Source organism: Knufia obscura, assembly GCF_036327395.1.
Source record: "Knufia obscura strain CCFEE 5817 isolate CBS 148926 chromosome Unknown scaffold_19, whole genome shotgun sequence".
In the NCBI taxonomy this organism is placed as follows: domain Eukaryota; kingdom Fungi; phylum Ascomycota; class Eurotiomycetes; order Chaetothyriales; family Trichomeriaceae; genus Knufia; species Knufia obscura.
In genome coordinates this window covers 130,810-152,894 of record NW_027042705.1, presented here as the reverse complement: position 1 = coordinate 152,894, position 22,085 = coordinate 130,810, and the positions used below count along the sequence as shown (strand labels likewise).

At 51.7% G+C, this 22,085-nt stretch overlaps 7 protein-coding genes across 7 annotated transcripts; 2 read left to right on the top strand and 5 right to left on the bottom strand.

Annotated features, from left to right (window-relative positions):
- Positions 1–638: 638 nt before the first annotated feature.
- On the bottom strand, positions 639–1,262 carry PMZ80_010636 (uncharacterized protein; the record flags this gene model as incomplete). Its single annotated transcript, XM_064879025.1, has 3 exons — positions 639–970; positions 1,023–1,200; positions 1,248–1,262. 3 exons carry the CDS (start codon positions 1,260–1,262, stop codon positions 639–641), a joined length of 525 nt encoding a protein of 174 aa, XP_064725186.1.
- A 2,021-nt stretch (positions 1,263–3,283) lies between these two features.
- On the top strand, positions 3,284–4,930 carry TEF1 (translation elongation factor EF-1 alpha; the record flags this gene model as incomplete). The annotated part of the gene is made up of 4 exons (XM_064879024.1): positions 3,284–3,288; positions 3,369–3,436; positions 3,493–3,551; positions 3,683–4,930. The coding sequence occupies 4 exons, from the start codon at positions 3,284–3,286 to the stop codon at positions 4,928–4,930; spliced, it is 1,380 nt and encodes a 459-aa protein (XP_064725185.1).
- Positions 4,931–6,479: 1,549 nt separating this feature from the next.
- PMZ80_010634 (uncharacterized protein) lies at positions 6,480–8,834 on the bottom strand (the record flags this gene model as incomplete). The annotated part of the gene is made up of 1 exon (XM_064879023.1): positions 6,480–8,834. One exon carries the CDS (start codon positions 8,832–8,834, stop codon positions 6,480–6,482), a length of 2,355 nt encoding a protein of 784 aa, XP_064725184.1.
- A 1,929-nt stretch (positions 8,835–10,763) lies between these two features.
- PMZ80_010633 (uncharacterized protein) lies at positions 10,764–13,388 on the bottom strand (the record flags this gene model as incomplete). The annotated part of the gene is made up of 2 exons (XM_064879022.1): positions 10,764–10,907; positions 10,953–13,388. The coding sequence occupies 2 exons, from the start codon at positions 13,386–13,388 to the stop codon at positions 10,764–10,766; spliced, it is 2,580 nt and encodes an 859-aa protein (XP_064725183.1).
- Positions 13,389–15,740: 2,352 nt separating this feature from the next.
- PMZ80_010632 (uncharacterized protein) lies at positions 15,741–17,345 on the top strand (the record flags this gene model as incomplete). Its single annotated transcript, XM_064879021.1, has 1 exon — positions 15,741–17,345. One exon carries the CDS (start codon positions 15,741–15,743, stop codon positions 17,343–17,345), a length of 1,605 nt encoding a protein of 534 aa, XP_064725182.1.
- Positions 17,346–17,394: 49 nt separating this feature from the next.
- Positions 17,395–18,826, bottom strand: PMZ80_010631 (uncharacterized protein; the record flags this gene model as incomplete). The annotated part of the gene is made up of 3 exons (XM_064879020.1): positions 17,395–17,442; positions 17,492–18,294; positions 18,436–18,826. 3 exons carry the CDS (start codon positions 18,824–18,826, stop codon positions 17,395–17,397), a joined length of 1,242 nt encoding a protein of 413 aa, XP_064725181.1.
- Positions 18,827–19,682: 856 nt separating this feature from the next.
- On the bottom strand, positions 19,683–22,052 carry ERB1 (Ribosome biogenesis protein erb1; the record flags this gene model as incomplete). Its single annotated transcript, XM_064879019.1, has 1 exon — positions 19,683–22,052. The coding sequence occupies one exon, from the start codon at positions 22,050–22,052 to the stop codon at positions 19,683–19,685; it is 2,370 nt and encodes a 789-aa protein (XP_064725180.1).
- Between the last annotated feature and the right edge of the window lie 33 nt (positions 22,053–22,085).

The window sequence follows — 22,085 nt, the reverse complement described above, 5'->3', positions numbered from 1 at the left end:
TGCGATACTGTTTCGACGGCGGCGTACTCGCCAAACAAGAAGGAGAGGTGGCCAGCTTGTTTGGGTTCGCCCTGCAGGTACGTTGCTCCTCCTGTTTGCTGGTGTATTGTTCACCTGGTGTGGTGGCCTTGGCCAAGTTGGGCTGACGACATAATCCTGGGCCTCGTCGCTACTGTTAGCTTCTTCGTGTTCATGTGCGTCTCAAGCAAGGCCATCAGGGTTGGTTCTTGGTGGCCCGAGCCCCGAATGACGAAATCGGACATTGGACTTTTGCTCTGATCGATTGTAGAACCACTGTTCAAGACCCCGAGTACCCTAATTGCGAGAACTTTTGTTGTTCGGCTCCTTCAGTCAACAGCAGGACTGCTGCTTCGGAAGTCTCTGTAGGAAGCCTCCGAAGCAATCGTCGCGAGCAGGCAAGGATGCTGACGTTGCCACACCACTCCTTTCTCGGGTGTGCAAAGAGAGTCTTGGTTCAGGCGCCTTCTGCAACGGCACCCGGAACATATTGTGCCCTTTCCGATCTCAATATCTGCTGCTCAATATTTGCCGAACGACTGTTCCCAGGGTTTTTCCGATTTCATGAAAGCGAAACGTGCTGCTAGCTTTTGGACGCAATGTAGACTGAATGCTCAGGATCAGTCCGAGTCTGAAGCAGAGCCAGCAGCGTCTTCGCCTTCGTCGTCTTGCTTCCGTAGGCCCTCGCTCAGAATGTACTCTTCTTGTCTCAGGGTGGCCTTGGCACCTTCTGCTCTCGGAGCACAGGTATCAGCGGGCTTTCTGCCATGAGTGTCTCTAATGCGAGGATCGCCACCAGCCTCACAAAGCATCTTGACCATAGCTTCGCCCAGCTCGAGCTCTCTTTCATTGGCGTATCTCACGGCACTGTGTAGAGGGGTTTCTTTGTCTCGTCGGGTCAGAGGATCGCACTCTAGGAATTCGACATCAAGGAGTTCGTTCATCACATCATCTGGAGAAGCTGTTAGTGAACCGCCTATGGCTCAGACACAAATCATGCTTACACGAGCCATAATTCGCACAGATATGCAGCAGATAATTGCCCATGGTGTCGACCACGTTGTTGAAGAACCTGGCGATGTCCTCTTTGGACTTGCCTTTCATGCCATCCAGCACTTCTTGGAATAGGTCAACATTGTCTCTTCGGCAGGCCTCGATTATCTGCTCCCTAGGAGACGCTCCCTGTGCTATTTAGTCGGCTAATTTGACAAGAAGGATTTGACACCTACATCTGCCTCACCCATCTCGACTTGATATCGAGTAGTAAGCACTAGGCCGTTGCTCAAGGTTTTATACTGTGGGAGCGACCGCGAGGAACGGGCTTGAAGGGTGGTGCGTAGAGGGGGGTCTGTCGTCGTGCGGAGGGCGTGCAGAAGATCAGAAGATATTGAATCCTGGCGACCAAATAATTGACTGCTAGCAATGGAGTCGATCCCTTGAGGAGAGTTGTAGTAGGTAGACTTGTCAGGCAGGCCTCATCGCCCAACTTGTTCTGGTTCACAGCCGCCGAAGCAGTTCGCGTTCACAGAGGCCCCACGTCAGCCGTGCAAACAAAGCAAATATTTTTCGTCTCGTTAGAGCCGTTACTCGTCAAACAAGAGAACTTTGGAAAGTTGCCTGCAGACTGTTGTGATTTCGTACAACTGCCTACTGTATCATGAACATTTCAAGTCTACGGGGCTGCTTGAAGACCTTTACGAGAACACAGAGAATTGGCTAGCGATGCCTCCAACATGTAGGTGTGTTCTAGCATCGTGCTGACCAGATGCCAACGACTCCCAGTCTGCCCCTACTGCTGCAATTGCCTCACAATCTCAAAAGCCGCTCAGGATACCCAGGGTCGAAACGCCTTCACCTGCCGAACATGCCCCTACCAGTTCATCCTCGACCAGCCATACTATGAGCGGACCTACATGAAGAAGAAGCAACAAGACGATATCATGGGAGAAGGACAAACTGACCTACCAATAAATGAAGGTATGCTCGATGACGCTTCATTCTCGGAAGACATGCTGACAAGTTCTGTAGTACCCGGTGGCTGTCCGAACGAAGATTGCACCTCGAAGCAGGCCTATTTCTACCAGCTTCAGACACGAAGTGCTGACGAACCCCCGACTTCCTTCTACAAATGCATCGAATGTTCGAAGCAATGGCGAGAATATTAGACTACGAAATGGGTACTATGGGATGAATCTAGCTCTTGCGCTCTGCAGCGCAGCCATCCGAACAAATTATGCTCCCTTACAGTCTACTGATGAAGTGGGGGGCTGGGGGGCCTGGAGGCTTTGAAGCGCAGTCAACACGATGTCGAGAGCGAAATTTCGCCTGCACCAACATCAGCCCCCCTTTGCCCGGGTCCAGGCATATGTGACTGAGTCTGCGCTTCTCGAGAGACGTCGCTACGGGGTTCTAGGCTGGATCGTTGTACAGTCGTCCAGCATAAGTGGAATTGCGCGATGGCATCAGGCTTGATAGGCAAGATATGAGAAGCTACATAAGCTGGAGCGCGGAGTCTCTCTCTGTGGTAAGCTGCCAATCGCCATGGCGCACTCACGCGCAGAGGGCCACCGCGGCGAGCCTGAGGGACGGCGCACGGAGGCAGGTGCCACTTTGCGAGGATACCACTAGCAGGCCAGGACTTCGTGGGATCCCTGACTGGGATACAAGTAGGACACATATCAGATTGAAGATGTATCGGAAACTGAAGATCGAGCGCCTCACTGTGTTTGTTGCTATACAGCTTTCTCGTAAGGTCAAATATTGTAACTGCAGTCTGTCAGTGTTGTCCAGATGCCCCGCTATGCAGTTGTATCGTATTCATACACATTTCAATATTGAGAGTCACAGCCACTCAGGCTGAAGGCCGGTCAAAACAGGTAGAGTACTATCAAAACTGAACTCTGCCTGAAGCACATGCAAGATTTTCACCTGACTTTTCCGAGTAAACATCCTCATCCCGAGCACAAGCCCACCTGAATGGAGGGGAAGAGTCATTTTGTAGCCCCACTTGTTGTGCTTGGCGCGTGTCAGAGCCTGCACGCAAATTTCAAGAAGTATTTCAACCCGTCTCTTGCACGAATCTTTTCTTTGAAACTCTTCGTCGCTCAGTAAGTTTCCAAACCCAAGGGTATCTTTCGATCTATCCTTACTGACTTGTCTCAGCACCTCTACGCATCCTAGCCGTGGTATCTGAGCATTCTCGCAAAGTTTTCTAGAATCTTACAAAGACCTACAAAACTTTCAATCGAATCTACAAACCGCCAAAATGGGGTATGTCCAGCCTTTGAGGATTGCGCAGAAGGCGCAGGTCATGTATCTGGTTAAGAAGCATCTGCTAACAAACTCTGCAGTAAGGAAAAGACTCATATCAACGTCGTCGTCATCGGACACGTCGACTCCGGCAAGTCCACCACTACTGGTAAGCCTTCACCACCTTGAAGAGATGGAAAAAGACAAGACACTCATACATCGCAGGTCACTTGATCTACAAGTGCGGTGGTATCGACAAGCGAACCATCGAGAAGTTCGAGAAGGTACGTTAGCACCAGCGAAGGTTTTGGTTCTCGTTGACCCTTATCCAAAATTTTGGTGGGGTGAGCCGAGGGGCAAAACCGTCGCCGCACAAATCTTGGGCCGCAGCAACAGGAACTAACAATGACAACAGGAAGCCGCTGAACTCGGCAAGGGTTCCTTCAAGTATGCCTGGGTTCTTGACAAGCTGAAGGCCGAGCGAGAGCGAGGTATCACCATCGATATCGCCCTCTGGAAGTTCGAGACCCCCAAGTACTATGTCACCGTCATCGACGCCCCAGGTCACCGTGACTTCATCAAGAACATGATCACTGGTACTTCCCAGGCCGACTGCGCTATTCTCATCATCGCTGCCGGTACTGGTGAGTTCGAGGCTGGTATCTCCAAGGATGGTCAGACCCGAGAGCACGCTCTTCTCGCCTACACCCTTGGTGTTAAGCAGCTCATCGTTGCCATCAACAAGATGGACACCACCAAGTGGTCAGAGGACCGATTTAACGAAATTATCAAGGAGACCTCCAACTTCATCAAGAAGGTCGGCTACAACCCAAAGACTGTCCCCTTCGTGCCAATCTCTGGTTTCAACGGTGACAACATGATCGACGTCTCCAGCAACTGCCCATGGTACAAGGGTTGGGAGAAGGAGTCCAAGGCCGGCAAGGCTAACGGCAAGACCCTCCTCGAGGCCATTGACGCTATTGACCCACCATCCCGACCAACTGACAAGCCACTCCGACTTCCTCTCCAGGATGTCTACAAGATCTCCGGTATTGGCACGGTGCCAGTCGGCCGTGTCGAGACCGGTACTATCAAGTCCGGCATGGTCGTTACTTTCGCTCCAGCCAACGTCACCACCGAAGTCAAGTCAGTCGAGATGCACCACGAGCAGCTGCCCGAGGGTCTTCCAGGTGACAACGTCGGTTTCAACGTCAAGAACGTCTCCGTCAAGGAGGTTCGACGAGGAAACGTCTGCGGTGACTCCAAGAACGACCCACCCAAGGGTTGCGACAGCTTCAACGCCCAGGTCATCGTTCTCAATCACCCAGGTCAGGTCGGTGCTGGTTACGCTCCAGTCTTGGATTGCCACACTGCCCACATTGCCTGCAAGTTCTCCGAGCTTCTCGAGAAGATCGATCGACGAACCGGAAAGTCCGTTGAGGCTGCACCCAAGTTCATCAAGTCTGGTGACGCTGCCATCGTCAAGATGGTTCCATCCAAGCCAATGTGTGTCGAGGCCTTCACTGACTACCCACCTCTTGGTCGATTCGCCGTCCGTGACATGAGACAGACCGTCGCTGTCGGTGTCATCAAGTCCGTCGCCAAGTCCGACAAGGGTGGTGGCAAGGTCACCAAGGCCGCCCAGAAGGCTGGCAAGAAATAGACGCATTGCTTCATGTCACAACACATTGCGGGAGTTCATGATGGTGTGGGTGGATTGGATTGTGGTTTGCAAAGATCGTGGTCTCATCTGCTACAACGTTGTTTCTTCTTCGACTGGCATGTTACCAATCTTCTATTATTGATACCAAAACTTCGACAAAAGCTTCGTGCTCATGATCATAACGACAATGATGATATGAGCTTGATGATAATGATACGCAAACACTAGCTAGATGGGATACGAGATTCTAGCTTCAATGAATAAGTCAATTGAACCAATACTTTTCTTCCTGCAGTGTGCCTTGATCCTCTTTCTTAATCGTGCTGTAAGCATCCTGCCACCACTACAATAAAGTGCTCCTCCATCGCTCTGTGTCCTTCGTGCGCACGTCCCTCTTCCTACTCCTGTACCAAACTTCCGTGCCTACCTTCGCGCGCTCGCCGAACCGCAACTTTTCAGACCAGTTCACGGACGTATCTTCTGCTCGACAAATAATGACTTCCTGGTGAACGGGTGTCAACAATGGAAGGCATGACTGACTTCGCGGAAAGTACGACCCTGAGCCAAACTTAGGAGGGTTCAACCTCCAGCCACACAGAGGGAAGCACGACCGTCACTACCATGCGAAAGAAAGCGCGACCTACACCAACGCCAACAGGCAGGTGCGACTGTGCGGGAAGGAGCGAACCAGTGAGTGACACGAGGAAGGCGCCGTACATGGTCTTGCGGAGGAAGGCACGACCTATGAAAACGGTCAAGTGCGACACCAGGAGCAAGGTGTGACCTTGAGTACCAGGTATAAGGAGCGCCACTGTAAGGGCAAAGGAAGGTGCTGCGCGCTTCATGGTTTGCGAAAATGCATGATCGAGGAGTCCGAGTGAGAAGGCACGGCCGTGAGGTAAGGGAAGGTACGATTGTTGTTGAGAAGGTGCGACCTGTATCACGAATTGAGAGGAAAGCGCGATCGAGAAGGAGTCGGAGGAGAGGGAAGGCACGACCGAGGAGTAAAACTGGAAGTTGCGATAGTCAGTACTCCAGAGGAAGGTGCGCATTGAAGAAGCAGGAAAGCGCGAGCATAGACAGTGAAGGAATAACCCGTAAGTCGCACCTGCCGAGCGTCGGGTCATGAGGGTCGCACCTTCGGCGCGCCATTCATCGACGACCGGAGGGGCAAGTGCGACCACATATGACTGGCAGCTCTTGCCTTCCACAGACCTCATGTTGTTGGGCTCGGCGGACAATGTCTTGGTATAGAGTGGCATTGGTGGCTGACAAGAGGTGACAGGGTTGGAATAAAATGTTCCAATCAGTTAGCATTTCTTCATGATAAAGCTGTTCACCTACCGGAAATCCGACGTGAGCACCCCGTCGCCCTTGAGATGCCCAGAATTTGCGCAAAAGTTTTAGTCAGAAGCGCTCATTTTGAATTTCCGGTACGTGCTGCTCTAAATATCTAATGACAAAAGAAATCCGCTTGCGACCGCTGAACGCTTCTAGCATATCTGTCGTCGTGTCTATCGTGATGTTCTATTATTCTGAGTTGTCAATCTCAAGTTGCAATACCCCTCTGCTCGCTATTCATACTGTCTCTTGCGCTGTACTTGCTACCGTCACTTGCACTCGTGGTTCTTTGGCTCTGAGGTAGGACCCAGTCGCCTAGCCTCAGAGGTCCTGTCGAATTTGCGCTCGTCGGGCTCGATGTGGCGCTCATGTGTGCTGATGGGAGATGCTTGACGATTGTGCCTGGTTTGTGGGCCATGGTTGACGATGCACTGGCGATGTTCGTATCGATAGGCGTTGGCGTGCTCCCGTATGGAGAGGAGAAGGATCTTGGGTCTGTGGCTCCTGTGAATGGTGATGAGGAGATAGAGGAATTGTAGTAGCTTTTGGCGGACATTGAGGTATCTATCTTTGCTGGTTGCTGTGGGGTGAGTGGTCTTGAGAAATTAGGCTTGCCGTTCGGACTGGTTGGCCATGGCGCTGAAGCTGTTGTAGAGCCTGGTGGAGGTGCGATCGCCCTACCAATGTTGGGTTCGTTGATGCTGCGGGTCGAGTTTGAACTACTTAGACCATTGCTTGTCTGCGCAGATGATGCGTTCCTCATTACCGTGGCCGATCTCGAGAGGCTGCGCTGGACGAAACTACCGTCGAAGGACGATAGATCAACCGCCATTCCATCATTGTCTGAGATGGTGTCGCCAGGAGATTCCGGGAGCCTGTTTTCACTCGACGATGGGGAGTCACCAAGTGGCTTCTCGACGGCGTCTACCGAGGCATTCGAAGGCGATTGTCCGTAATTATTCGGGATGGGCGTCGAAAGAGTGTCGTTCTCGTAGGCTGAGATAGAAGATCGAAGCGGATGTTGGCCATTGCTCTGCGAAAAGGATTGTCTTTGTCGTTGCGTTTGATGAGCGTATGATGATCGTTGTTGTGGCGGGTATGCACTTTGCTGTTGAAGCGCCGGCTTATTTTGTCCTTCCTGCTGACCCTGCTGCTGTCCCTGTTGTGCATTATTACGACCATAAAGACTGCCAAACCGTTGCAATTGGTGTGGTTCTACAAAGTTCCGTGTTGAATCTTGCTGCTGCTTCACATCTTCCTCCATGTCTTCCTTCTTCATGTGCAAGCTTGCGAAACGAACGAAACGAGGCTTTTCTTTTGATTTGGGCATGATGGCTAGTGGCGTGGAACTGGGCCCTATCACGTCGCCTAGCTTGGTGACACCAACACCTATCGGTCTAGCCGGCGGCTCACTGCCTGCCACTGATGGTATTGACTCCTTCGAACGCTCATTTCGTGCTTGCTTCGTCTGGTTTTGTTTGTCGGAAGGATATATGGGCACAAACTTCTTTGGTGCTTGATCAACGGAGCCCGACCGTCGTCGAGCATCTGCCGACATTCTCTTTGCCTCGAAACTGGTATTCGTCTTCGCGTTCTCATTCTCGGGTACTGGGCTCAACTCAGTCTCAAATCCACCGGGTTTAGCAATGCGACCACAGCATGAACATCGCTGGTAGGACGGCACTGATGAAGACAGCGACGTTGAATCCGAATCATTTTCTACGCCTGGCACGTCTTCCCTCTCTTTACCCTTTTTGCTGGAAGATGTGTCGGAAGCGCTTTTGATTGATCGACTTCCATCGATACTCAAGGGCCGGACGGCCGGATGTTGTTCATACTCAGTTTCGACTGTGCCCGGTTTCTGGTCGGACTTCACGTATTCAGCCGTCTTCGCAGACGGCAATTCATCCTTCAGAGTGTCCCTCAATTGTGGTGGGTCTCGAGGTTTGGTATCAGTATAAGCGACAGCATGCAGACAGTAGCCTTGCTTAGGCGATATCATCGATCTCCTTCGATGTTCTTTCCTTAGAGGAGCCAGTTCAGGGTCACGTTCGGACCCAGTGAAGCTTTTGCGCCAATTGAGTTTCTGCTTCTTGGATTTTTCGGATGCATCATCCTGCTTCCCATCCGTTTTGGCTTCCGGGGTAACATGAACAACCGGCACTTCTCCAGAAGTAGCCGACTCGGCATTGACGAGTTCAGGGACCTTGCCATCCTCCATCGACACTGGTGAATCTGATGGCCGTATCGGGCTGTGGTCTCGCGACGGGCCTTTGCTTGTGGCGTTTAGAGACTGGTGTCGTTGCTTGCTAACGGCAGGACTCACAGTGTCCTCCTCAGCAAAACGCTGCTCGGGGCTAGTCTTTTGGGGCGAAGACGTCAAGGTCGACTGCCGCGGGCGCGAGAACTGCGACAGCGGATTTGATACAATTTGTTGAGACGGAGTATGCAGCATGGTCAATGATCCAGTTCTTGTGATCTCCGGCCCACGATAAGTCGCGACACCGCGATAAGAAGTCGCGCTTGGAGGTCTGGCGTGACTACTAGCATTGGCAAGCTGCATTGCTTGTGTATGAGAAATGGGCCTGGGGGCATGAATATGTCGCGTGCTCGAGTTTGAGCCTCGTCGCTCCCAGTCAGGCGAGACTGGAGGTGTCGGAAGATCGGCGCTCGATCTTCTCCTCTGCGCATGTGCTTGCTGTGATGAGGACAGGTGATCTGGAGTCAGCGGTGGCGTGTTGGAAGCCACGCGATGTATGGATTGTCCATCGATACTTCGAATGCTGCCAGATTTCGAGACACTAGCACTATGATTTAATGAACGAATTTCAGCAGGCGTCAATTTCGCGACTTGGTGCTTCGAACGACGCTGCTCTTGCTTAAGCGATTTCTTAAGTTTGGCCATATTGAAATCATCTGCACAGAAAAGGTTTAGTCAGCAGTTGTATTGACAACAACGTGAAGACGTGCATAGACGACCGACTTGGTGCAAGGTTCGCGAGAACGACAAGCAACACAGCTGGCATCAGAAAAGTGGCTTGAAGTTATCGATGAAATATTTCTGGCATTGAGGAATACCAACCTTGTCTCTTGTTTGGAGCTTCCTGCTGAGCATTGGCCATGCTAGAATCGGAAGCCGTGCTTGTCATCCCGGGCAAAAGTAGTTGGCCGAAGGGCAGAGGTTTGGTAGCAAGTCAGATCCTCGTGGATGCCGCACGACTGCGGGCCTGAGCTTGTTAGGATACCGCCAAGGAACTTCCTTTACGGGTGCCACTTTCGCGAACTTTATTGACCTGCAATAAGCAGCAACCCTGTCGGTGTGTTGGGTGCTGAGGAGTGGTGATGATGATGATGTTGTTGCTCGATGAGCTCGCGCAACTGGAATGACGGAAAAAGCCAAGTGTTCGGACAAGAATGGCGCACGGCGTCGAAGCGAGCGATGCCTACCAAAACGTTTTCCGATCAAGACATCGTCAGTCAGTATTCCTGGGGGCAGGTAGATGAGACAAGTGGGGGAGCCTAAGCCCAAAATCGCCTGGAATTCGCGGACGAAAGAGCAGCCTAACTGAAATTAGATATTCGGTGTCGTTCTCGCGCTGCTTGCAAGATACTGCTCTACTTCAACAAGTTGGGATTGACAGTATACTTGAACTGATAGCGATCGAGATGGACTCCGGACCGCATTGAATATTTCTTCTATACAATGATTATTGTGGCTCGCCAGTGGCTGTTTCAGTGCATGACTGCCACATCGCACGATGTAAGTGGCTGGTAATTTTGGCAGCTGCTAGTTATCGTTTACTCCACGGACGGGGATCGAGGTTCTTATATGTATCCTAGGCAGCAGAGAATGTTGCTATTAAGGACTAATGGCAATGCTCATTGATCGGGCGAGTTACCTTCCGCGAGCTAGAGAGCACACTGCATTGAAACACCATTCTCACGCGTTATCGGCAGTTACGGAGTAGAGATAACAGATCTGGGTAGGACTGATAGACTACAGGAGTCTCCGAACACATGAAAGTCATTTTCACCTTCTTGGCGCATGCTAAGGGACGTTAGCAACGCCACTTGGCTTTTCTGAGCTCGTCCAGCTTCCACATGGCAAATGTTTGGCGTTATGCCTTTTGTATGGCGCTTCATGCTTGACTTCGCCTTGCTTCACATCGCAATAGGAAACTTGCTGAACCTGATGCCGTACGGTGCGTTCCTGAGCTTCAGCATCTGGCAAGCCTAGTACCAGAAGCCTATAGCAGGCTCGTTCAGGATGAGTATCCATAGGATTGGGGCAGATTTGATACGATCATGCTGCTCGCCTGAACGTCGACATGCCCGCCATCTCGGAAAAGACGTTTGGTATTCGCGTACAGACAGGGGCACGCTGGAACGCTTCACACTCAGACTGTTAAATGGATCTTTTTGAGCTCCATAGTCTCCTAGATGGACGGCCACAACGTAAAGACGAATAGCCACCACCTCGACCTGGTCAAAACTAATCGACAGCCAGACCAGAGCCTCTATCCCAATTATATCGACTTAGGACTTCCCGCCGCCAGGCTGATTGCTCAGTGGCATCATCGCGTGTGCGGCCGCGCACCTGTTGAAGTGCAGATCTCATCACCTTTCTGAAATTGCGCTACCCTAGGTCAGCACAGGTCAAGCCATTCGAAGTTATACTCACTTGATACGTTGTCTCAAGAGTAGCCAAACACGCCTCATGGGCTCGCACGATGGTCTCACACGCCTTCACAACATCAGGACTAACGTCGCCCTGCAGCTTGTCCGCAAACAAGAGTAACAGAAAGCTACCCTGGAGCAAGTATACGCCGAAGAAGAACGGCATGCATGAGAGATCAGGATCATAGTCGATGATCTCCCCCACCGCTTCTGCGGCATTCACCGCATGTCCTGTCGCGGTCACAAACGATTGGGTCGAGATCCAGAGGTCATTGTCGTCAAGCAGCGCCACAGGGTCCCAGCGTCCATTGAGCAGAATGTGTAATACATGCATGATATGCGTGCCGTACGCGACAACAGTCCTTGTTTGTAGGCTAAGCTCCGAGGAGATTGCTGTGTCCGTAGTACCACCGGATGCGACAGATGGTGTGATGGCATCATTCAGATTGTGGTCGTTCACTTTAGCTTCAAATTCGCGAAGACTCTGTGCATAGGTCTCGAGCTGCAGAGTAATTTCCTCTACTAGTTCATCCCAGATGCGCGGCTGATTTGCCTTCGGCCCGAACCTCGGACGGTTGCGAGAGTGATTGAGGTCAAGTATTTCGCCTAGTATCACCATCAGCGGTAAGAAATATCCGAAGACGCTGTGAGAGGTGCATTCGATGTCCAGGCCCTTTTTGCGATACCTGGCGGCTGCTTCTTCGAATCGTCCAGATTGCCACAGATCATCGTCTAGTGGCTGTAGCAGGCCTTCGCACTCTTTGTTGAGAAAGAACATAGGCCTGTTGTAGCACAATGCTAGATGTCGGTCCTGCATGTAAAGGAGCCACCAAGCCCTTCGCCGCTCCTCACGCGCCTCCTCGCTAATTGGCCTTTGGTGGATGCTAGCCGAATTTGTGGGATCGCTGTAAGATGCCTTTCGGAACTCATCGCTCGTGGGACCTTGAGGGTCGTCTACCGCGCAAGCCGACTGAGGTTCGTCGGTGAGAACTTCGTCCGGGAGCTCACGGCCTAGCCTCAGCTCTCTCGCCAAGGACCATGCCGCATTCCACCAACGCAAGCTAGCAGCCTTCCGTTCGCTTGCCGATACCACTGTAGCAAGATGAATGTAGGTGGCGAGGCTGTCAATCTGTACACGATCCAGGCCTGTGTGGTCCGTAGGAGCTACAAGTCCACCCAACCCAGCATCAGGTTGTGTCACAGAGTTGTAGCCTGCCGTGCCAATTACCATACCAGAGGAGTTGTGGATCAAGGGCTTCAGCATATTAATGGTGAGTTCCAGTAACTTCTGGCAAACCTTCCCACGAGCATCAAGCTGGGACGTCAAATATGGCGCATCACTAGTTTGTGCTGCAATCCAAAGCATACTCGCTAGCAAAGCAGCTGTGCAGGGACGGGGGTCACTCGGATGCAGGATAGACTTCTTTCTGAAGATATACCCTAGTACGTAAGGGTTTGAAGGTCGCAGGTATGCCGATGTCGAGCTTGCGAAGTATTGCTCCAAGAGATCACTAGCCAAGCTGTGAGGCATGATAGGCTCGAGGTGCGGCAGGAGAGGCCGAAGCACAGGATACCGAAGTGTGTCTGGAGGTCGAGGCTGTGAAGCAACAAGCGGGGGCTCCTGTACGAAGATGGGCGTAGTAAGCGCCATCCAATCTGGCGACTCGACCATGGGTGCTTTGCCCATGAATGCTACCGAATAATCGTCTCCGAGGGGGAACCCGAAGCCTTGCTGCATGCCATCGAGGCCGGCAGCCGCGAAAGGTGTAGAATTTGCCACGGGGAAGTGTTGCTGAGGCATGCCTGGCACCATCGCATCATGCATGCTTGCAACTCCGTTTATATTCATATTAGAGCCACTGTTATAGTTGCCATAATAAGCGTTCTGGTGATTGGCATCGTATTCGCCGTTACTTGGCGCAGCATTGGATGGTATCGCTGAGTTCTGCATGCTCTCACTGCCCATGTATGATGTGTTCGAATATTTGCGTGCTAGTACTTGTGGTCTTTGGACATCAATTCCATTCTGGCCGTTAACGAAACTCTGTTCATCGGATTGAAGATCTTGGTCCCTTTTGGGAGCTCTGCCACGTTTCTTGTGAGCGCGAACATACTCGCACTGCAAGCCAATCTCTGTGCAATGTGCACATGGCGTTTTGCCGTCGCATTTAGTCCGTAGCTGATTGCACTGGTCGCAAGCCCGACTTATTCGTCTTCGGACGTTGTTATTCTCGCCGGAGTCATTCATCGAGTCTAGCTCCGACTCCCGCCTCTTCCTGCCCGCTTGTAAGTTGCCATTGCCGTTGATAGAGCCATGGGTATAGTTGTCACGCTGATCGATCGATGGGGGAAGCTGTGCTTGTGTGGAGATTGGTTCAGAGCTCTGCAGATAGTTGTGGTTGTAGCTGTGATGGGTTTGCAATGGAGCTCTGGACAACATCTTGTCGCATGCCAGACCACTGCTCATACAAACAGTTGCACAGGTACACGGCAGTAGCAGTCTTAACTCATCAGAGGTGCGGGAAGCTCAGACTGCGGAGAGATTCTGACGCACAACGGCATATACATGACTCTCGTCGTGCTGATCTCTGTTCACATGGCATCATGCTGATGAGGGATGCAGAGTAGATCGTGCGAATAACACAAAAACGTGGAGCGAAAATTATGCCTGCAGGGTGCTGACAAGGTGTAGACTGACCACTCCCACTGGTCGGCGGAGTCACGGTCGGTTGGCCATAGAGGCGGCTGACCATCCTAAATGAGGCTGGTGCTGAGAGAACCGCGGTACACCGTAACATCACTTCCCTGTCGATTCCTGCAACAGAAGAGCGGGGGTGACTCTCTAGAAGGTTGCGGGCCCCCAAAACGTGAATTTACCACAGTCATTCGTCGTGCTTCTTAGCGAGGCCCACATACATGGAGTGGCTCGGGCATGAACACCACTTGAAAGGACTTTTCCCCAGAGTTTTGAGGTTCACAATCCTGGAAGCTTGGAATGATGATCAAACGCGTTACGCCTGCGTTGAGTAATTCAAGTAATTGCTGTAAGTACGCCACAATATTATCCATGTCACACATCGTATTGAAATAGCATGTCGGCATATGCGATATTTTATTCAGTGGCGAAGTTGGATCAGATGTTCGAATTTGACAGCAGAGACATTTCGGCCGATCAGAGTGCTGGTACAGCTTGGGGTACTGTACGAGTACTCTACTTGCTGCTTCGGCGAAAAGCTCCGGTGGGGGTTTGGGTGATCACTTCAAGTTGCCCACATAAGTGCTAGGTATTGATCGAGATTTGCATAGTTTGCACAAAGGGAGCTCTACTGTGTACGTACGTACTTTTACAAAGTCTAGCCGACGATCCGTGCAGGTGACCCCATTTGGTATTTCTGCGAGCAAGCAATTTCGCGACCGCAGAATGCATGATCTCGTTAGCCCGTACAACGAGCCGCATCTTGTTCCTAGACCTGTGGCAAGCCATGTGAGACTCCCTTGTGACCGAAGAACACTTGTCTCTCCTGAATGCAATCCTGGACCGTCTATTGGGTGCTATCACGACCCACTTTGGACTGCTTTCCCTTTCAAGCAGACCGGAAGAATGAGCACATCTTCATAGAGCCTCGTGAACTCTGTACCTGCCTCGAGTAGCTTCCACGTGGTACTGATCGACTCCAGAACTGCGTGCCGACGCGACGGATCAATCCATACCCATACCCATGGTCATATGTTAGCCGGGTTGTCCATCGTTTCTGTCAGGTTTCCTTCCCACTCCTCGATCCCACGGTCTCCGCTAGTCCGAATCACTTCACCACAGCCAATGAAGATCACGGTGTGTGGACAAACGCGCTCCTGAACAGCTAAATTACTGACTCAAGTCACGAACGAAAAGCGTACCAAATTTCGCGTGGAAGCTTTCCTTTTCCAGCTTGCACCCGTGGACTATACTAGCATCGCGGGTTCGCAAAGCCGCTTCCTTTTCCTCTGGGGGCTGACCTAGCACAGGCCTAGGGTACTGTTGATCATGAAGGCACGACCGTCTGAGAGTACCGCCCACAGGTGTGCCGAATACCATGCCAAGCGTTGTTGCTCGGCATCCTGAACGACTTCGGTGAGATTAGAAACACTGGTGAATACGTGATTAACATTCTACTGTAGTCCTCGTCATTGACACTGTCCTTTGTCCCTGCTTGAAGATCGGACTCGAACGCCACTATTTAGAACTACTCTAGCTCGAATCCTTTCTCTTGACCGCCTCATGTGTGTCAATGCGGTGGGATTTTGGTGACTGACGAGAAGGTCACCTACTACTCAGGTCTCATCGGAGAGTTCGTATCTTGCTGCACAGTGATATCCCTGCTTAGCTGCTCGAAATGGTTCACCTACTTCAGTAAGTCAAACAATATCCGACCGTGATGTCACGCAGACTCACAGTAGCAAATTGCAGTGATGCTCGTCTTCACAGCTAGCACGCTACCTCCATCGTGATTGGCTACAGCAAGCTACTCGCTCACAAGTCTCACGGTGACGAGTTTCGTCGCACGCTAAAAGCGCCGATCATAATCTGCCGCGTACGATCGGATGTGGGCCAACAAGGCATCTGCCGAACACCTCATGTTATGCCAAATTGTCTCGTGTATCTGAAACGTACCCCGGAAAGTTCATCAAAGTAAGAGTATAGGACGTAGCCTCGATCGCGGCTGTTACACACGTGCGCAGCCACTGACCACGTCGTCAAATTAGCAGGCCAATTAGAACAGTGGCGAACACGCCTCGCCCGACCACCAAAACCATGAAACCCTTCGCCGCCACCTACGACGTCGTAGTCGTCGGCGGCGGCAACGCAGGCTTCAGCGCCGCTACAACAGCGGCCCAACACGGCGCCAGTGTGCTCCTCGTGGAAAAAGCACCCGAGTCCGAGAACGGCGGTAACACATTCTACACAGCGGGTGCATACCGATATGCCTTCTCGGGCCTCGATGATCTCAAACCAATCCTCTACGACGTCGAGACAGGTAACAAAGGGCTATCTGAGGATCTGTTGAGCAGGATAGACCTGCAGGCTTACCCCGAGGATGCGTTCATGAAGGATCTAATGCGTGTTACGAAGGGACGGTCTGATCCGCGGCTGGCAGAGCGCTTGATACAGGACAGCCGAGGTGCAATTCAGTGGATTGCAGACAATGGAGGAAAGTTTGTGCTCAGCTTTAATCGGCAGGCTTATGAGATTGAGGATCGTTTTGTGTTTTGGGGTGGCATGGTGACCATGTTCAGGGGTGGTGGGAAGCAATTAGTAAATTGGCATGTTGAGACGGCGAGGCAGAATAACGTTGAGATTTGGTGGTCGACGCCTGCTGTGCAACTCATCAGTGATGAGGACAGCGGAAGGGTGCTTGGTGTGGAAGTGCTCAAGGATGGTCGCAAGCAAAGAATACGAGCGACTGGCGGGGTGATCCTTGCCTCTGGTGGGTTTCAGGCTGACCCTGCTTTGAGAGCGAAGTACCTCGGCCCTGGCTGGGATCTGGCACATGTGCGAGGTTCGCCGTTCAATACGGGTGATGGGCATAGAATGGCAAGGCAGATTGGCGCGAAGACCGCTGGCAACTACTCTGGTTGCCACTCGACATGCTGGGATGCAGGGTCTCCGAGGAACGGCGGAGACAGAGTTCTGACCAACCAATTCACAAAATCTGGCTATCCTCTGGGGTTGATGCTCAATTGCGACGGCAACAGATTTGTGGATGAAGGTCTTGACCTGCGAAACTATACATACGCCATCTTTGGTGTCGAGGTGTTGAAACAGCCTTCTGGCAAGGCGTTCCAGGTATGGGATGCTGAAGGCGCGAAATGGCTAAGGAAAGAAGAATACGCGGACCATGTGACCACAAATATCCGAGCTGACAGTATCGAAGCTCTTGCTGATGAGCTTGTTCAAAGAGGGTTGACTAACAGGGACAAATTTGTCGAGACAGTTAGCGAGTACAACGAAGCTGTTGAAGCCTTCACAGACGAACATCCTGATACGAAGTTCAATCCGGCTGAGAAGGACGGGTTGTCGACGCAGTCTTCTCGCAGAAAGCTGGCGCTGGCCAAGTCAAACTGGGCGAAACCCTTGACCAAGGCGCCCTTTACTGCAGTCGAGATCACCAGTGGTGTGACTTTCACATTTGGTGGTCTGGACGTAGATGCGGACACTGCACAGATCGTGTCTGATACCACGCGGCAGCCCATTGGAGGGTTGTATTGTTGTGGTGAGCTGCTGGGTGGTCTGTTCTTCTCGAACTATCCCGGCGGTTCAGGCTTGACTGCAGGTACTGTCTTTGGCAGAATTGCCGGCGCACACGCCGCTCAGAACAAAGCTTCATGGACGCAGCAATTTCAGAGCGCAAAACTTTAGGTGGGTAGATTGACCTTCTCACTTGGTGTTACGTTGACATACCCGTCCATTAAGCACCGTGCTGTGCGAATGACCTTGGCACTGATGATCTCTCCATCTGACGAGATGTCTGCCCCAACCTCGACGCGTCCCGACGGATGACCGACCACTGTCGTTACCGGATCATTCTGTCTTGCTAGCAAATGTGCAATTGTGCCGGGTATCTTGCAGGCAACGCCGAGATTCAAGGCCAGCGTCATTGGCACGGCTTTATGTGCTTGTTCCATCGACAGTGCTTGGCAAGTGATGTCGACATTTTCGGAAGCTGGGGGAAACAACAGCACAATCTTGGGAATGCTGGGCGTCTCTAGGTCCATTCCCATCATGGCAGCTCCTGCTCGACGAATAGCCTCGAGCTTCGTCATCAAGTCGGTATCGGCATTGAGCTGTTCTGGAGTTGAGGCCGGATTCCAAGCGACATCGCGGCCGTCGATGAAAACACCAGGGTTCGAGATGTCCAGTAATGATGCGCGAATACTCTGGCCTGGTGTGTATTCCACGTGGTCGGTGGCGTTTCCTGTGGGCAAGGCTTTACCAGTCTTTGCTCCGCCAGGCGAGATGAAGGAAAGTGTTATTGGGGAGGAATAGCCAGATACGCCATCAAGAACATAGTCTCCTTGAGCTTCGAAGGATATGCTCTTAGCGCCAGATTTGGCATCTGTGTTCTCAGAAGCATAGATATCTGCTTCGATGATTCGGGAGGTGTTGAGATTGCGCAGGCGCACTTTGAGGGGGCCAACTTTGAAGACGTCCTGCGGCGATGCTGAGCTCGAAGTCTCTGTGTCTTCGGCGGTCCGTGTGGTAGAGCCTTGGGGTCTGGGGCTTACAAGCTGTTCTTCGAGGCCGAATGGACCAACAGCAGACGTCATGTTACCACAATTGCCTGCAAGATCGAGCTTGCCATCCTTGACTTGCGAGTATGTCAGCAACGGGCTTTCATAGAGAGCGGTAGAAGATGCGTATAGGCAGATGCAAGAAGGGCCGCATTACGGTGCTTCAGAGGTTTCAACATCGCACGTGTGCTGAGTACCAGTAGGAAAGGTAGACTCACTTCCTATCTGAATGAACAAGTAGTCTAAGTCGTAGTCCTTCGACATGGATTTGTCCACGATCACAGCTTTGCTCAAAGATGACAAGCCTCCGCCCATCCCGTTCAGTTGCCTGCCATAAGGGTCAGGTGAGCCCATGATAGCTCGATAAAGTGGTTCCAAGATTTTCGCACAGTCCTTAAGATTAATCTTGCCATCTGGGTAGTGTGATTTGATCTTTTGCCATTGAGGCAAAGTTGAGCCCGATATCATAATCCCATTGGAGGTGCCACCTCGCCAGAATGCGGCTTTTTGCCTGCTCGTGGTTGAGCCTGCCAGGATGCTGCTAGGGTTCATTCTGTAGAGTCGACCTGACCTCGGCCCGCTGAAGCTGCGCATGCCTTGAAATACCATCGTGGTCGAATTCTGTGAAGAGCAATGGCCCTATGCATCTCAGTCAGGGTCTGACAAGAACGTGAATCGAAGCACGAGGGCAGAGCGCTTTATCAAGCAATCGAGCTTGCCCAAGCCCAAGCCCAAGCCGGACTGCAAGCAACGATAATGGAACGGAGTAGTGTCGCCAGGCTCAAGTCATGCTGTCCTGACAAGAGTAAACGACTGAATGATGTCCTAGTGTATTAGGATGCATAATGCACGAGCTCGATTAAATACTAGGGGTGATTCGGGACGCTAGAAGTGCAAAACTCTGCCGCCCACCCCATCGAGTCTTGGCACGTCCAAAAAGTGAAGACAGCGAGCAGAAACATGCACAAAAGATGAGAATTTCCGCAACGGAGAATTGAACTCCGAGCTAGCCGGGTCTACTGGCACAAGAGTGTGTCAAGTGAGAGCGGCTGATGTTACCATTACACCATTGCGGACCGTTTTGTTTCGCCCACGACTGGACGAAGGACAATTGTGGAGGCATTGTTGAGGTAGGTTTTATATATACGGTAAAAGTGGTTCAAGCGGGAGTGTCATTCTCAGGCAAGGGTTATGTCAACCTGCCTAGAGAGAACGTCCGTTACTTGGATGTGCAGGGGGTCTAGAGGTCAATTGGTGTGAGCTGGAAGCCGTTCAGGATATTATTCACGCATCATCGAGCATTCAGGCGCTAGAAGTAGGAGCTTGAGAACTGTGAGATCGCAAAGCTTGTGTAGTGCTGACGGCAGGTAATTGCATACACTACTTGATCAATTGGACATAGCACAGCGGGTCAGTAGAACTGTATCTATTGGAAATGCTCGTTTATATAACCTTCGAACTTTCCTCAAGATGCCCACAGCCTAGCGGTGCCATCTGCACCTGCACTGACAAGCCATGGTTCCGTTGGATGCCATGTCAAATCCATGATACCAAGTCCTCCGCTTGTAACTTTGTGCCCCTTGAGTACTTTCAGTGGCACAATAGTGGCATTGCTCATCATATCACTAGTTACCAAACCATGGAAGACCTGAATCGTACCATCGTCGCTCGCATCAGCAAACAATGGGTATCGGTTGATGTTGGGATGGAAACCAACACTCCTGATAGCCTTGTCGTGATAACGAAGGGTCTTGTATGGCCGCGGACTCAGATCAAGGTCCATCCATAGCAGTCTTCGATCATATGAGCCAACAATCATGTTGTCTGAGCCAGAGATGGTCGTTGAAGTTGGATGCAATGAGAAGCTAGAGATCCATCTCGCTCCTGGCTGTACGATCCTGAGTAGCGATTGCTTTGAGAGATCGTATGCTCGGATCACGCGTTGGTTTGCGACGTAGAGCACAGGACGGGTCGGGTGGAAGTGCGCTACCTGTGGTGTGCCTCCACCTTTGATACGCTTGCGGAATGGTAGTTGTGTTTGGTGTTTGGACAATGTATGTATCGATACCGCGTGCGAAGCTGGGACTGTCGTCGATGGACAGACTGCCACAAGGTGGTTGCCGGCTGGATGGAAGGAGAGTGATTTGGCTGCATGCCCAAGTGTAATCTTGATAACCACTCCTTTGGCTTGCTGAGAAATCGAAGGGCGGCTCCATGAGATTGAAGACTTTGCGGATGCTCCATTTACCGCATGACCCCAGCCAGCGTCCAGCATAGCCTGGCTGGCGGTACCAATTTCAGAAGTAAGCCCTTCAGGTAATTGAGGTGCAGCCAGATAGACGTTGTCGCCAGCAGCGATAGCGAGTACTAGATACTCCTTGGCTGGTCGCCATCTGACCACGTTCACAGGATCTTCAACGCCAAACTTGACAGACCAGATCTGTCGCGCATCAACAATGGACCAGATTCGAACCGTACCATCATCTCCACCAGTCGCAAGATAGCTTCCAGACGGATCAACAGACACGGATCTGACTCGTCCGTCGTGACCTCTGAAGATAGTGGTTTGGTGGCTTGGGAAAGGTCGCAAATCGTCTGGGTTCGGGAGTTTCGGCAACAATGACTCGGGATCAATGTTGAGCTTAGTCCGCCGCACACGAGGCGCAAGGTATAGATCGAGGCATCGCTCGAATTTCTCCTTGACGAAACGTCCGTAGCCAGGCACTTTCCGCAGCGCAGTGTGATCGGATGGCAAGTATTCTTTCTCCCGATCTTCCTCGTCTGCCTTCTCCCATTCTCTCTTCTCCTTCTCGTCTGGCAAATACTCTGGAGGAGGATGGTAGCTCTCGTCGAATCCTGGAGGAGGCAGTTTAGGCGCAGGCATGTGCATTGCGTGATCAGGTCGAGGTGTTTCGTTAGCCCAGATATCATAGTTTGGTGCCTCTTCTTCCTCTTCTTCTGTCTGCTTTTGCGGTCTGTATGGCAATATGCGACCTTCCTTGATGGCTTTAACAAGCTTCATAACCTTCTTCTGTTCGTGCTTGGAGGGCACAAATCTACGCTTTGGCTCTGGAGCAGCGCTGAGAGGCATAGTTTCCACCTGACTAGTAAACCATTCCACAGTCGGCTCATACGGGTCATAACCTTCCCCTGTGGCCTCATTCGTTTGAATTTTGCGCAGAAGTTCGAGCTCGTCTTTGCTGAGCTCCAGAGGCTTGCCAGTGTTGGGATCAGTCAAGCCAGTATAGCCTTGAGGTATATCAATACTGTCCAGCAGTGCATCGAGCGCTTGGCCCGTGGCAGGTCGCATGATCTTCTTGCCATTGATGTTATAACCGATGTGGGGGAAGGAGTCGTAAAACGAGAGGGGGATATCGCCGATGGTGTTCGCTTCGTCGCCAGGAACCGAGTAGTCAGAGTCGTCTCCAGGGTCAATCTCTGGATAGATGTATCTGTCGTTGCCGTTCGCATCTTTGATAATCTCGTAGTTCGGCCGATCAAGATCCTCCCCATCTGCAGCATCTGCATTTCCATTCAGCCCACTCACTCCATAGACAGTAATGTCGACATGCTGTTGCTCCTTCGTCTGAAATCCTCCTTCGACGTCCCCTTCACTGATAGAGCTTGTTACACCGTCATCAGACACATCTAGTCCCGAAGCAACCGAAGAGCCACTCGTCGAACCTTCATCACTGTCTTCAGCATCAGTGTCCTCATCACGGAGAGTACCATCGAGCTGTCCGAACTCGAGCTCGTCGCCAGAAGCTACAGCAGCAGCTTCAGAGTCAACATCTTTTGTCACAGCTTTGCGCTTCCTCGAGTTGGAATGCTCCATTCTAAGAACTATAATGCTGCTGTTAGTAACTGA